This window comes from Sabethes cyaneus, chromosome 2 (assembly GCF_943734655.1).
Source record: "Sabethes cyaneus chromosome 2, idSabCyanKW18_F2, whole genome shotgun sequence".
NCBI lineage: Eukaryota > Metazoa > Arthropoda > Insecta > Diptera > Culicidae > Sabethes > Sabethes cyaneus.
This window is the reverse complement of record NC_071354.1, coordinates 34,718,339-34,734,243: the sequence shown is the minus strand read 5'-3', so window position 1 is coordinate 34,734,243 and position 15,905 is coordinate 34,718,339. Positions and strand designations below refer to the sequence as shown.

The following is a 15,905-nucleotide window of genomic DNA, read 5'->3' as shown; positions in this document are numbered from 1 at the left end:
TGTTTAATTTTTCTGTGCTAAAATCAATTTTCTGACGGTGATTGTTCTTTCCCGAAAACTCCCAGTCGTCCTCCCGTCAACAATATGGTAAGTACGACTATGTCCAGCAGTTGGCTGCTACATAATTTTAATGACGACCATCTAACCTAACACCAACTTGATGTTTATATTTTTTATCTACGAAAAGGGTAAGAAAAAGTTTATCGACAAGAAGAAGGCGGTAACGTTCCGATTGGTGAACCGTAGCCAGCAGGATCCGTTGTTTGTGGATGAAAACGCTCCCCAGCATGTGTTGGTCCCGGTATCCCTTCCAGGCCATGAAAATGACTCCCGACCGTTTGATGTGGCTTCAAGAGCATCTGGTTCTTCAGCAAAGGTATGTTAAACCCTGATTAAACCTAGCAATATTTAGTGAAATGTCTGAAACGTAATACTTTATAGGTTGATACCGACAAGCGTCGTAAGGAGCAGGCAAAGTTTGGAATATACTTCGACGATGATTACGATTATCTGCAACATCTGCGCGAACCTGGACGAAACGAGGTGTACTGGGAACCGGTTCAACCTGCCAAAACTGCCGGAGCGGAAAAGGTCAGCATTCAGTTGCCCAGTTCGGTGTTTGCCTCCGAAGTTGAAGAGGAAGAAGGTCTTATGAAAAAGAAGGCACAACAAAGACCGGGACCACGCCCCGACTGGGATCCAGATGTTGTTGCTGCATTGGATGAAGATTTTAATCATGAAGATCCGGAGAATCTGCTGGAGGATAATTTTATGGAACTGGCAATGGGCGGAGGCGAGGCCGATGGTGAAGAAAATTTGTTCAACGAGGAAGATGAAGACGAGTATAGTGATGTCGACTCGGACGGGGCTGCAATGTCCGACGATGAAGAACGAGATGGTTTAGGGCCTTTGCGATTTGACAGAGAGGAAACCAAATCTCGTTTTACGGAGTACTCGATGAGTAGCAGTGTGATTCGGAGAAATGAGCAACTGTCTTTGCTGGACGATAGGTTCGAAAAGTTTTATGAACAGTATGACGATCCTGAATTGGGGGCTTTGGACTGCGAGGATATTGAGGGACACGTTGAGATCAACGATGGAGTATTGCTTCAGTATGCTGAAGAGTATCGGAAAGAGCGAGATGAGAAATACGACATTGCTTATGACAAACAATGGGACAAACAAAGGTAATGTTAAATTGTTATTTTATCGTCTTGAAATTAAATTAAAAAGTTTATTTTTGTAGGATACTGAAACTCCAGGAAGTGTCATCCGACGAAGAGGAAATGGTCGAACTAGAAGTCGAAGACGAAACCCAGAAAAAATGGGATTGTGAGAGCATACTTTCCACGTACAGCAACATTTACAATCATCCAAAACTAATTGAAGAACCAACAAAACGAAAAGCCGCCAAAATTGCGATTAATCCCAAAACTGGTTTGCCAATGAATGTTCTAGGAGCAGACAGTGGAAAGTTAACCTCCAAATCATTGGCAAAGCTTGAACAGCAAGAAAGGTAACTTGTTCGTTTGCAAATGGTTTAAGTCATAATTTGTTTCTCTTTCCTATAGCAGTTCCCGTGTAATTGGTGGTCCCAAATCGCTTTGTGACGGTAGCGTAATTTCTACCTTGAGTGTGCTTTCGATCCGACCGAAGGACGAAACTCCAGAGGAAAGGCATGAGCGGAAAAAATTGTTGAAACTTTACCGCAGCGGACGACGGGAAGAGCGAAAGGCAAACACTCTTGCTTTCAAGCAGGAAAAGAAGCAACAGGAACAGAGCCAGATGAACACGCGTGCAAATGCGGGAATCAAGATCGTGTAGAGAGCGGTAGAGTTTGTTGCAATATTTTATTCCTCCACATGTAAAATAAATACTATACTACATATATACTGTACGGTCTAAAAGGGTTAAAATATTTCTCAGCCATCACTTCTTGTAAATATTATTACGCTAATTATTTAGCTAAACACGCCGATGAACATTTTTTTAAAAATAAATGATATGCCGATGAATGCAGAATGGATGAATGAGGAGAACACTGCAGATGGCAAAGATGCACAATGTCACACATCAGAACGTGGAAAGCGAAAGACACAAACAGACGAAGATGCAGCGAACCCAAATTTTCTCTAAAAAATAACGCTGCCGCAAGTTCCGCAAATGCTCCAACGATATGCGAAGTTAAGAATAGACCAATTTCGAGTTTTTAGTCTTGACCTTGAAATGCGGTCAAACATATTTATTAATATTTTTTGAAACGGTTGTTCTACAATTGATGAAGGGACGGTAGGGGTAGCGTAGCGTAGCCACCTAATACCCCCCCCCCCCCTTACCTTTCCACTCTTTCCTCCATTTTCCCCGTACCGTCTCTTCATCAATTGTAAAACCACCGTTTCAAAAAATATTAATGAAGTTAAGCAGGTCATCATGCAGCTAAGGAACGATAAACCGGCAGGGATATATGGAGGAATTGAAAGATGGAGTTATCTGCCCGATTTACAAGAAGGGCGACAAGTTGGACTTTAAGAACTATCGCGCGATCACGGTCGTCAAGGTCGTTTACAAAGTGCTGTCCTAAATCATTTTCCGGCGACTATCAACAATTGGAAGCAGATTATACAGGGATTGATAACAGGAATTTATCAAGTTGGCTCCGTTGATGAACGGTCAATAACGGATCAAACATTTACACCGCGGAAGTTTCTCCAGAAAGGTCGTAAATCAGATTCCCGCGCATCATTCGTTCGATGACTTCAATGCTGCAAATGATACCATCGACACAAAAGAGCCATGGAAAATCATGGACGAGAACAGTTTCTCCAGGAAGCTGATCAAATGGTCAGATGGTGAGGGTCTCTCATGTCTGTTGTTCAACATAGCGCTACAAGATGTTAGGAATATAGCCAATTCGAGGAGGAACTGTGGGTGCTCAGAGTTTACGAAAAACGAATACTAAGAACGATCTTCGGCGTTGTGCAGTAGTACGGAGTATGGAGACGGAGTATGAACCATGAACTTGCACAACTCTATTGTCCTGTGGGCCTTCACAAGGTGGCTAAAGCTGGACGGATACGAATGACTGTAAGAATGCCGGACAACTATACCCTGCAAAGATTGTGTTTGCTTAAAATCCGTTGGGAACAAGACGCCCGGAGCACAGCGATAGCAATATAGGTAGGCTAGTTGGAGCGGAATCTGGCGGACGGTACACGGCGTCCAAGAAATTTGAGACTGGTAGCCCACAATCAAATTAACATTTGTGACAGTGGGGTGGTTTTAACCACTCAGCACATGAGTCAAACTGGTTTAAGGGTCAAATTAAATTCTGCGTCAACGTATTCGTCAGCGTTAATTTAACAGTGAACCCATGAAAAACCGTTCAAAATAACGCTGATGGAAGCGTTTACGTACAATTCTGTCTGGCCGTTTAGTTATTGCAGTTACCAGTTTTTCAAAAAACTTACTTAATCAGCTCCAGGTCGTGGTTTCCTCTGCTGTACGAAGAAGTCGTCTTCATGCCACTCGGTCCATGGCCGCACTTCGCCAGCCACGTAGTCTACGTAGGGTCCGCAGGTCGCCTTCCACTTGATCGATCCATCTTGCTCGCTGCGCGCCCCGCCGTCTCGTTCCAGTCGGATCGTTATTGAGAACTTTTTTAACCGGGCAGTCGTCCGACATCCTCACGACATGCCCAGTTCATCGCAGGCGATCAATTTTAGCGGTGTGAGCGATGGGTGGTTACCTAAGCAGCTGGTGCAATCCATGGTTTATTCGCCTCCTCCACGTTCCGTCTTCCATCTGCACTCCGCCGTAGATGGTGCGCAACACCTTCCGTTCGAAAACACTAAGGGCGCGTTGGTCCTCCACGAGCATAGTCCATGTCTCATGGCCGTAAAGGACTACCGGTCTAATTAGCGTCTTGTAGATTGTTAACTTCGTGCGGTGGCGAATTTTGTTCGATCGTAGCGTCCTACGGAGTCCAACGTAGGCACGATTTCCTGCCATAATGCGTCTTTGTATTTCTCTGCTGGTGTCGTTGTCTGCGGTAATCAGTGAGCCCAGATACACGAACTCTTTTACCATCTCGATTTCATCACCGTCTAAATGAATCCGGGGAGGGAGGTCAGCATTCACTTCTCTAGAACCTCTTCCTTTAATGTATTTTGTTTTCGATACATTAATGACAAGTCCTATCCGTTTGGCTTCAGCTTTCAGTCCGATGTACGTTTCTGCCATCTTCTCAAAGGTACGTGTAATGATGTCAACGTCGTCAGCGAAACCAAGAAGCTGGACGGACTTCGTGAATATCGTGCCACTCGTGTCTATACCCGCTCTTCTTATCACTCCCTTCAAAGCGATGTTGAACAGGAAACATGAAAGCCCATCACCATGCCGTAACCCTCTTCGAGATCCAAAGGGACTCGAGACTGCCCCTGATACTCGAACAACACACATTACTCGATCCATCGTCGCCTTGACCAATCGCGTTAGTTTATCCGAAAATCCGTAGTAGTGCATAATCTGCCATAGCTGATCTCGATCGATCGTGTCGTACGCCGATTTGAAGTCGATGAATAGATGATGCGTGGGCACATTGTATTCGCGACATTTCTGCAACACCTGCCGAAGCGCGAAAATCTGGTCCGTGGTGGCACGGGCACCCATGAATCCCGCTTGATATTGCCCCACGAACTCCTTTGCAAATGGTGATAATCGACGACATAAAAGTTGGGAGAGTATCTTGTAGGCGGCGTTCAACAGTGTGATTGCGCGGTAATTGCAACAATCCAACTTGTCGCCCTTTTTGTAGATCGGACACACGATGCCTTCCGTTCACTCCGGTAGTAGCTCATCCTCCCAAATTTTGACAATGTCCCCGTGCAGCGCTCTAGCTAGTGCGTCACCACCGTATTTCAGCAGCTCGCCGGGTAGCTGATCAGCCCCAGCCGCTTTATTGTTCTTCAGCTGACCGGTCTCTTCTGCTACCTCCTGGAGGTCGGGGGCTGGTATTCTGCCGTCTTCTGCACGTGCTCCAAGATCTATTGCCATATCGTCACCTCCGTGTTCAGCTACATCGGTGTTAAGGTGCATCGTTTTTCAAACAAATTTTTCTTAATTTTTTTTCAAAATTTTCCCGGTTTTTCATTGAAGTACCCAGGTAACCAATAAGCATTACCAGTGCAATTTAAATGCATGCATCAAACACTTAAGTTAAATGCTACTTAAAAACTAATTTGGCAAAGTATACTGTTACTTTACTGCTAATCCTCTTATAGTGCTAACAATGCTTTTTTGCAGCAGATTACCAACAAGAAGAATTAGCATAGAACTTTGGATGCCAATTTAAAACAGATGTGCAGTCAAAATGCTAATATATAGCAACGTGCAGTAAAAAATGCCAAATATGCCAATAAGCGAATGACTTACTGCTTATGTTAATGCGGTTAGTGCTAATTGGTTACCTGGGATATGCCCCTTCTCTTTGAAGACGCTAATATTTGAACGTCGACGTCGGTTAGTGAAATATGAAGAGGGGTAGATCGACTAAAATACACAAGGCTTGCTGTAAGTTCGATGAAATAAACAAACAGTTTTTTCCCCATTCATCTCCCAGTGATTGTTTCCACAGCCGAAAACTTTCGTACTATGTTTCCTTAACAACCCAACGCAATTTTCAGTATTATGAATGGAAAAAACATTTACCACGTGCAAAACAATTTGAGGCCCACTAAAATGTTTACGCCGACGAATTTGAAGATGATTATCTCTAATGAGATAGCCTCCTATATTTAAGTCGTGGTGTAGACAAGACTTTAAGTTAGTATTGGACGTAAAATTACCAAAGCAATCCGCATCGAACAATGAGGTTTGTTTTTGTAGATCTACCATCTACGTTACGTTCGAACGTGATTGGTCAATTTTGTGTGGGACACATAGAAACTATACGAAAAGTTTTCTCAGTGTATTAGAGTACCATTAAATACCAACTTTACCACACTTGTAAGCATCTCATTGCACGTCGATGAGTTGACGTTGTTTTCATTTGAGCTGTCATCTGCTGCGCATCGCATCCATTAAGGTTTGACATTTGGTTGCTTCGTGTCGTGGTTCGATTTGTTCCAAGCGGCTTCGAGAAAAGAAAAAGTTCAGATAAAAATTTGACCACAGTCAGTTTTACCATTAAAACTCGAGCCACTTTTGTTGTTAGAGAAGAGAGCAAGGTTTCGGCTGGAAAAAATTTAATAATTTTCTGCTAGAGTACAGAAAACCGCTAAAGATGCACACGGTTCTCACGCGAGGGAACGCAATCCTGGCCTACTCGCTAAGTGTGTTGGCCTTCCTGACATTCTGCTGCTTTGCATCAACCTTTTTGAATGATTACCGAACAAATGCAAAAATTAACACCGTAAAAGTTCTCGTGTAAGTATCAAACATCCAATCTCCAAAGACCACGTATGCATTGTTGATTTCAATCTTGTGTTTTTGTTTTTTTCACCAGTAAAAATGTTCCCGACTTCAGTGCTTCCCGCGAGAAAAATGATCTGGGCTTCCTCACGTTCGATCTCAACACCGATCTGAATGGTCTGTTCAACTGGAATGTAAAGCAGCTGTTTCTTTACCTCACCGCCGAGTACAAAACCGAACAGAACGAACTGAACCAGGTGGTGCTGTGGGATAAAATTATTCTGCGCGGTGAAAATGCGAATCTGGACTTCAAGAACATGAACACCAAATATTACTTCTGGGATGATGGCAATGGTTTAAAGTAAACGTTTGTTTTGCACGCAGTAAACGATAACGACTAAAACCATTTAACTTGTAATTTTAGGAATCATCAAAACGTAACGCTGACGCTATCGTGGAATATCATTCCTAATGCCGGCCTGCTGCCGAACATTTTTGCCCTCGGTCATCATTCGTTCAAGTTTCCGGAATCGTACATGGTTTCGCCAGTCTAAGGTGGCGTCCGATCATCGGAGAACCGCAGGAACTGAGCGAAACGGTAGCACATGTTATAGGGAAACTGAAAGAAGAGCACAACATGCCGACCAGTAATTATCAAATCCTTGTTTCCGTCGATTTTCAATTTGCATTTCGTTTTCCAGTTGGCATTCCAAGAGCCGCACTCGGTTCTTGCTTACAGCAGTGTGTGAATGAGAAAGTTTTTCCGTAGAACTTTTGTGTGCTTAATTCTAAGCCGGCCGAATCAGTTAAGTAGCGAATAAATTTTTCCATTGAAAAATCTAACACGTTTTTGTTTGCTATTGTGACCTGGAATTAGAAAAGAAAACAATTTTAAAAATTATGAAATGATAAGGGTTTTATAAGAGAACTGTTTGGTCTAGTTTCTAATTAGTCGACGCTTTCGACACTGGAAAGCTTTAATATTTCAAAGTGAACAATGAAATCTTTCCGTGCAACTTTTCTGTGAAATGTTTCAGCCGCTGATTCTCTCAAGCTTTTCAACCAAATTTATCTGCCGCGTCTGCCGCTATCAATGATAAAAGCCAATCGGAATCTATCGTTAAGTGGTTTCCTTCTACCTAACAATTTGGCGCGATAAGATAAGAACAATAATTGATGTCTTTCACATTTCTTACCCGATAACCAGTCATTTCTTTGTCATAAATGACAGTGGTAGTGATTTATTTGATTTATGTTTGGGAAACAGTAATTTTTTTTGATAAGCCTCTGATTTTTAGGAAATCCGTTAGGATTAGAGAGCATGTATACTAGATACTATTTGCTGGCAATGAGCCTGTTAGTCATTGGAAATGTTGGTGGTGGTAAAGTGAATTCAAACGAACGCTGATGATTTGCAAGAGATTTGTATGTCTTTTTAATTTTTTTCAGTCACCGAGGAAGACCACCCTTTGGTGACGACTCTTTCGCCTGCGGAAGAGTACAAAAATCATCCGTACTGTTTCCGCTTCACGTGGCTAGGTCCCAAGTTTAACAAGGACAGTTCATACAAGAACCTCACGTGTGAGAATCAGCTTAAGAAGGCAAACGGAATTCCGTGTTTTCATCCCTTGGTGGTCACGAGTACGTTTATCGTTGGAATCTTGTGTGTTCTGTTAGTGACGTGATGATAATTTCCAACGTTGTTACAGATAATAGTAACGTCCCGGATACGGAGTACATGTGGAACGAATATAAGGATAAACCGTTACAAATTGCATGTCGGTTGGTACGGGGAGAAGTCTGTGCTCGTTTCACCTATCGATATAACGGTGCAAGTAAGTATTGATACTTCTGAAACTAGTTGTGGCTATATGTGCTCGTGTGCTTTCTGGTCGTCGTTTTCTGCAAAGGGCAACGTAAGCCCGATTTCCTGCTTGAATGCTCCGATTTTGGATCTTGTTACTAGTGTTGTTATCCGCAGTCACCAGCGATTGAAGTTACACGAACTCATGTGCCATTTCTAGTTCGTGCCGTCAACGATTACCTTCCGTGGGAAATACGCTCTGTTTAGTCACGTAGCTCTAATCAGTTACATCGGTTTGTCCGGAAAACTGTGTTCGTGAATTGTCTCGATTGACTGTATCGTATGCTGCTTTAAAGTCAATAAAAATGTGATGCGTGGGTACGTTGTACTCCCGTCATTTCTGCAAAATCTGTGGGATGGTGAACTGAAAACTCGGCTCCCATGAAACTCGCTTGATAATTCCCTACGTGTGCTATCGGTGACAGCCGGTGTAACAGGATCTAGAAGAGTGGCTTGCTGGTGGCGTTTATCAACGCTATACCGTGATAGTTTCAGCTATCGATCCGACAACCCTTTTTTAATGAGAAATACAACTTTCATCAATTTTCCGGTAACTACTCCTCCCAAATCATGGAAACAATCCAGTTTAGAATCAGCATTTCTCGGTAGTGTTTATACAGGTCGACAGCAGACAGCAGACGGCCAATTTCTCATCTGACTTCTTGGACATCAGGTGCTGAGACATTGTCTTCCTTGGGCATTCCTAGGTTGACTTCCGTTTCGCCCCCTTCTGCAACTTCGCCATTGAGGTGTTCATCGAAGAAGTGCATCCACATGACGACCACTCCGCGCTCGTTTGTGATCAGATTTCCTTCCTCGTCTCTATACATGGTTTTTCTAAGCTCTTTTTTCTCTACCCCATATTGAGCTTGCTGACGTTTATCGTACGCACACATCGACGCGCGATTTGTTGTTGCTGTTGTTAGATTTTACATTGATTTTACACGTTTGTTTTTGTTTTCCCCCAGCTATACCCCGGTAAAAAAACATACGTTTGAGTGATGAACGTTTTTGTAGCCTTTTGCACTGGGCTTAGCAAGCTCTATTGGCATTCTTTGGAGTTCTGCGGTGGTGGTCTCTCAAACGTCATTTGCATCCCTCTTCTGTTGGGCACTCTTACCACTGCGTCCGTTATTTTGAACTTTTGTGGTATGCCCCGTTTATTTCTTTTACGGTACTCTTCAAGCTTACTTATTGAGGAAGTGATAGGCTGGTAGCTGGAGCGAGACGGGTGCCAATCAGGGATGACTTGGTTTATGAACCTTGTTACCCTGATCGGCGACGCAAACCAGATCTTCTAAGGCTCTAGTAGGCCCTTTTTGAGAAACTGCAGTCTGCGTCCTGTTTGTGCTCCGCAAGTGCAGAGCAAGTGCTCCGAGGTTTCGAACTCGGCATTACGCAGGCGAGAACCGAGATTCCGAAGATGATATTTACTCGGACAATGTCCTGTCATAAGACCGGACTCAGCACAAGCGTGCTGAGATCTCTCTTATTGAGATTCAGCAATTTTTGAATAGCCTTAATACTCGGCGTTTTAATTTTTTTTATTGTTTGAGCGATTGTACGGCCATCCAATTGACCATGACTGTTCGGCTCTCCCATTGTTTCAGCTCACCCTTTAGCACACAGTCGGAGATTTTGTAGAATGGATCTGGACCCGTGAATGGAGAGTTATAGAGTCGTCTGCAAGGTCAGTCCCCTCTATACCGCAATGACCAGAAACCCAGTACACCTTTTCCGAGTTCATTTGGATTAGTTGCCGTAAGAAGCAAATGCAATCCCAGACAATTTTTGAGGAGCACTTAAACCTTCAAGGGCTTTTAGTGCCGCTTGGCTGTTAGAGAAAATGCAGCTATGAGCATGTCTGTATTTCCTTCTAAGACAGACGTTTGTACATTCTATTATAGCAGCTATCTCTGCCTGGAAGGCTGTTGGCCAGTCTCCCATAGCTACAGATATTCTTGTTCTGGGTCTGTACACTCCAGCACCCGTTTTTGACTCCCATGACTGAAGCATCTAACTCATCAGAAGACCGTAGTATCGCATCCATTATTCGCGCGTATTTAGGTTCTCAGCAGATTGCGGGTTGTCTAGCTCTTTGACGTGTTTGGTATACGACTGACAGTCTTGAACACACGTATACTGCTACTAGGTGATGGTCAAAGTCAAATATCCACACATTCCGCAGGGAAAGTATGTTCGTGAAGTTAGAGAAGAACCTGTCACACGAGAGTGTGGTCAAACTGGTCCATTGCACGTTGGTCAGGTGATTTCCATGTGGCTTTGTGGATACCTTTGTGTCCTGGATGTTTATATCCTCACTGACGATATTAATGTCCCATGATGAACAGCTGTCATGTTACCTCTTGTGACTCATAGAATGCTTCCTCCTCCTCGTCAGGTTCGGTCAACAATGTCCACGTCGGCAGCGAAAAAGTTCCAAACGGGCTTGATAATGTGCCCGATATTCTCACACAGCACTGTACACCATCTATCGTGGTCTTAATCTGTTTTGTCAGCTACCCGGAAAAGCTGTTTTCGTCTATAATTGTCTATAGCTCTTCACGGTCGATAGTATCGAAGGCGGCATTGAAATCTATGAAAGATTTGAAAAAAATTGGTTCGTTGTCGATCGGCCGTCCGCAAAACCATCTGATAACTTCCCACGAATCTACATGCTAGCGGCGGTAGACGGCGAAAGGTGACGTGCGCCACGATAGGTTCTAACAGCGATGATATCCGAGAAGAGTCTTCTATCAATTTTTAAACGTGGTCGATTTGCGAGTACTGGTATTTTTTACGTGTGGCTTGTAAGACCTGCACCAACCCCCGTGTCGCCGGAGGGCCATCGTGACAGTAATATTTAGCGTCCCAGTGACACGAAGACGATGATTTGGCCTTTCCTGTCAGCATCTCTACTAAGCAAAGCCATCGGTATAAACGTCCTGCAGAACTTGACTCTTCTTTATTGACAAACTGCGCAGCCGGTTATTAGAGTACAGGAAAATTACGGGGCTAGTGCAAAGATCCTATTAAATCTATAGTGGCACCGCCCAGTCGAGATTCGAACATACGACGATTGGCTTGTTAGGCCAGCATCGTACCCCGGAGGTAACTGGACGGATAGCATCTTTACTAAGGTTGCTCGTATCCCGGCTGGTACGACGAGGAGGATGTGATAGGAGTTGTTGGATAAGAGGCTGAGAATCAGTATGGGGTTTATGTTACGCATTACCCTGCCATTTACCAACTCGTAGCAACCCTGTTGTGTACGAAAAAATTAAAAGCAATTTCAGGGGCCCTATTCTCACAGTCACCTCACCTAAAAAATTTAGGTGAGGTGACAATTTGCGATTCTCACAGTCACTTGGGTGACTCCGCTCACTTGGGTGACTGTACAAATCATATGGAGCCTGTAAGGTGAGGTGACTGTCGGTGAGGTGACAAGAAAGTGAAAGAAGTGAGGTGAGGTGACTGTGAGAATAGGGCCCCAGTTGTTTTGCAGCAGCCATGGCGAAAATAGTCACGCAATTATGCTCCATGTTTTATTCGTACTGTCAGCGCCAGCACTCGGAGCGAAGAAGTTGGTAGGGTACCGGGCAAATACGTCAAATATATCGCCCACACCAAGTTCCGGAAGATGGTCATTCTGTGGCTGACGATCAGGGAAAAGGGGATATCCAAGTCGCTGTTCTTTCCTTCCGTCCACCACAAGCCGGACGGGGAGATATACAATACGAAGTGCCTGCTGGAAGTTGCAGAAGTCATCAAGAAGTATCACGCGAATGAGCAAGTGGTCTTTTGGCCGGACCTGGCATCGGCCTATTTTGCCAAGAGATCACTGGAGGAGATGGACGGTCCCACAGCTTCGATCGATAGAATATTTTACTTCAAACGGAGCAGCTACACCGAAAATTTCGTGGCCAAAATGGAGAAGCAGCTGATAGCCGGTTCGATCCGCGGATCCCCCAGCTTGGATAAAGAGGAACGGTACACAAACTCCCAAATGTTGCTTCAGTGACCCTCCCTTACCTAATTTGCAGCTCTTTCCTCTTCACGCCTTGTTCCTTGTTCTGTTTGGATACTATCAACACCTTTGTTCGATTACTTTCTTCTGAATGAATAAATGAATTTAGCAGCCGAGAGCCGGGGTGGCTCTTGCCAAATCAATAATTGCTCTCCATTGTACTCGGTCCTGGGCTACTCGTCGCTAATTCGTTGCGCGTCTCGATACACGCAAGTCGGCTTCAACCTAGGCGAGCCACCTAGCACGTTGAACCTCTCTATTTCTGGTGCCGGTGTGGTTCTTGAAGGGAACGTATTTCAAAGCACAGTCGCTCGGTATCCTTGCAACGTGGCCGACCCACCGTAGTCTCCCAACTTTCCCAGGTGTATGATGGGAACCTTTCCATGTAGTGCCTGTAGCACGTGATTCATACGCCCCGCCACTCTCCGGTTTCTGTTTGTACTCCGCCGCAATAACTTTCGTTTAAATACGGCAACACGACATGAACGTATGTCTTCCGTAAGCAAAGTTACTGTCTGAAGTTCGTAGAGGACTACCGGTATAATTAGTGTTTTGTACATCGTCAGCGTCTTGCGGAAGAAAAAGTGCGTCGTTGGATCTCCTATTATTGTCGGCGGTGACCAGAGATCCCATATATACGAACTTATCAATCACTTCCAGTTCATCGCCGTCAATAGTCACTGTCCGTGAGAGGCAAACGTTGCTTTCTCTGGAGCCTCTTCCTACCATATATTTGGTTTCCCTAGTTTAGTCTGGCGTAGATTGCCTCCGCCGTCCCAAGGTTTCTAGTAATGATGTCGATGTAGTCTGCGAAGGCTAGGAGTTGGCTACTCTTGCTGAAGATCATTCCTCTTGTTTCGATGCCCGCTCACATCTCATCGATGCCGGATGACATCTTCAATAGCGATATTGAATAACATACAGGACAGTCCATCCCCTTGCCGCTACCCTCTGCGCGATTCGAAAGCACCCGGGAGTGTCCTCGAAACGCGCACGTAGCACATCACTCGCTCCAGAGTAGCTTTGATCAGCCGCGTCAGTTTGTCCGGAAAACCGTACTCGTGCATTATCTGCCATAGTTGTTCTCGTTCAACTGCATCGTCTGCTGCTCTGAAATCCACGAAAATACGATGCGTGGGCACGTTGTACTCTCGATATTTCTGGAGGCTTGGTCAGAGAGTATAAATTTGATCCGCAGTACTACGGGCCCCCATAAAACCCGCCTGATACTGTCCTTCGAATTCTCTTGCTATTGTGAATACACCACGCAGCAAAATCTGGGAGAGCACCTAGTAGGCGGCGTTGATCAACGTGATGCCGCGGTAATTACAGCAATCTAGTCGGTCGCCCTTTTTGTAGATGGGATAGACTACACCTTCCATCCACTCCTCCGGTAGTTTCTTTTCCTTCAAAATCCTAGAAATTATCAAATGAAGTGCCGTTGCTAGCGGCTCTTGGGCATTTTTGTAAAGCACTGCCGGGAGCCTGTCCTTTTCGGCGGATCTATTATTCTTTGGTTGACGGATTTCTCGCCGGATATATTCAAGATCGGGAGCCGTCACGCTGTTGTCGTTTGTAGGCACTCCGAGGTTACCTTCCGTTGCGTCTCCTGCTGCTATATCACCGTTGAGGTGCTCATCGAAATACTGCTTTCACCTGTCGACCACCCCGCACTCGTTTGTGATTAGATCCCCTCCCACGTCCCTACACATGTCAGGTTCAAACTCTTACGAGTTTGGTTCACTTTCTCGTAAAACTTGCGCGTGTCATTAACCCGGAATACTTGTTGCAGCTCCTCACGATCTCTGTCATCCTTCTGGCGCTTTTTCCTCCTCAGGATCGTGGCCAACTCATTGCGCGCTCGTTCTCTCTCGTGGATCTGCTTAGATAATTTATTCAAGCTCTTTTTGTCCTCTATATCGTTTGTTGGCATTTTCCGTCAAACCAATCATTTCGTGCACTCGAGTGTTCCACTTCTAGCACCGCGGTTGCGGCCTCGTTGACGGCCGAGCGTATCATACTCCATCCGTTTTCGAGGGTTGAAGCATCCAGCTCCACAGAGGAAGGCAGAGCTTCATCCGCAGTACGCGCGCGTAGTTTTCGGCAATTGGCGGCTTGTTTAGCTGCGGAATGTTTAACAACTGCCGAATGTCCTCTTTGAAGGATATGTCGACGTCCATCTTTTTTTAATCGAGCAACTGTTAAAAGGTCGGCAGGGTATCAATTAATTATTGTAGAATGCGTACGTAGGATTCAAGGAAAATTTATTTTATCAATGAGAACCGAAGGCAACTGATGATAACTCAAACGCAAGGTCGGAATGTTGTGGTATTAATATCAAAATGTCAAGAAATCGGTTCTAAACATATTTTTAAATTGTAAATTCAAAGTAAATTTCGTACTCGAGGCTCTGAAGTTCCAAAAGCGAAGGTCGTCTACAGACGTCCTTTCCCGTTAGAGGGCTTGCTGTGTAAAAACCGGTGGAATATTTTTCACAGTTTGCTTTCCACTTTTACCCAGTGCTTCACAAAAAACATATATACTCCCTCATTAGAAAGTATAAAATAATTTGATCAGTATAAGTCGATGCAAAAATGATAAAAGTTATAAATAAGTTGCAATAAATCACAATTGGAGGTTTTCAGTTTTACTTCAACCTTTGGAATAGCATTTTTTTTGGGAATGATAGCATTTTTCAGAGTTTCTAAAACTGAATCGATATTTGATATCTTGTTTGAACTAGGTTTACTTCACGCACTTCCTGTAGCACGCTGCTCTATCAAAAAATAATGTTACGATATTCTGTGATGTTTATGCTATCGTAGTTTAGCTTAGTAGATACGAATCGATATTTGACAACCTTATTTTTCGACCTTATTGTTCGTTCTAAGGTCAAAAGACCAAATTGGTTTGATCGATTTCGCGATAATCTACAATGCGTGCTCTATTAAATATATTACGTTTCACTGTACCGTGCATGCCTAGTGCCCGAATGCCAATGATTAGTTTCCAATCAAACTGAAGGTCTCCAACCAAAACCACAACCGCTCTAACGTTGGCCACCGTTTATCTATTCCAGTCGAGAACATCACGTACATGTGCGCCAAAATGAACGTGGACAACGAATCGTCGACGACTTCGGCCTGTTACACCGAGGATCGCAGCGGCCGGGAGATCGAGGTGTGCGTTTGTGAATCGGGAGCCGGCCGAACACCGTGCAATCGGAGTAGCACAATCCTGCTGGCCCAACTTGGACATCCACTGGTACTGGCAGGCATTGCTCTGGTGCAGTTGCTGGTGCTGCGGGTCTGTTTGGTAAGATAGCACCACCGGTGCCCGTAGAGTCTCGGATTTGGATGACAAACTGACTTTGACGTTGCTATCTAAGTATACATTATATCATTTTGTTAAATTATTTAGGCATAACGATGACGTAAATAAAATTTTTATAGGGTATGTTGCTACATCGTCGTAATTGCCTATTCCCGTCCTATCCAACACAAATTATTAAAAATATCAGCATTTTTATGACGCACAATGCAAAACTAGTTATTCCCTAATATTTTAGTTTGTTGTCTATCACATGCGATCAATCAAAGTGAGCTG

General features: G+C 44.2%; 3 protein-coding genes across 5 annotated transcripts in view; all 3 read left to right on the top strand.

The window, feature by feature from the left end:
• LOC128735023 (protein LTV1 homolog) overlaps positions 1-1,889 on the top strand; it is a 2,405-nt gene extending 516 nt beyond the window's left edge. The window contains exons 2-6 of one of the 2 annotated variants that reach the window (XM_053829480.1): positions 1-87; positions 188-376; positions 442-1,187; positions 1,247-1,516; positions 1,575-1,889. In XM_053829480.1, the coding sequence (XP_053685455.1) occupies positions 85-87; positions 188-376; positions 442-1,187; positions 1,247-1,516; positions 1,575-1,824 (1,458 nt within the window). In that variant the 5' untranslated portion in view covers positions 1-84 and the 3' untranslated portion in view covers positions 1,825-1,889. Of the gene's footprint in view, positions 88-187; positions 377-441; positions 1,188-1,246; positions 1,517-1,571 lie in introns of both variants that reach the window. The other variant, XM_053829479.1, reaches the window with a different exon arrangement.
• Positions 1,890-6,075: 4,186 nt separating this feature from the next.
• On the top strand, positions 6,076-7,249 carry LOC128734903 (signal peptidase complex subunit 3). Of its 2 annotated transcripts, XR_008411990.1 has the most exons (4): positions 6,076-6,423; positions 6,503-6,769; positions 6,833-7,055; positions 7,110-7,249. XR_008411990.1 is itself a non-coding variant. In XM_053829301.1 (3 exons), the coding sequence occupies exons 1-3, from the start codon at positions 6,281-6,283 to the stop codon at positions 6,960-6,962; spliced, it is 540 nt and encodes a 179-aa protein (XP_053685276.1). In that variant the 5' UTR covers positions 6,076-6,280; the 3' UTR covers positions 6,963-7,249. The 2 variants fall into 2 exon arrangements, 1 of the variants encoding a protein (XP_053685276.1); XM_053829301.1 differs by having other exon boundaries at positions 6,833-7,249.
• Positions 7,250-7,756: 507 nt separating this feature from the next.
• LOC128735257 (uncharacterized) lies at positions 7,757-15,623 on the top strand. Its single transcript, XM_053829752.1, has 4 exons — positions 7,757-7,790; positions 7,858-8,049; positions 8,118-8,243; positions 15,379-15,623. The coding sequence occupies exons 1-4, from the start codon at positions 7,757-7,759 to the stop codon at positions 15,621-15,623; spliced, it is 597 nt and encodes a 198-aa protein (XP_053685727.1).
• The last annotated feature ends 282 nt before the right edge of the window (positions 15,624-15,905 follow it).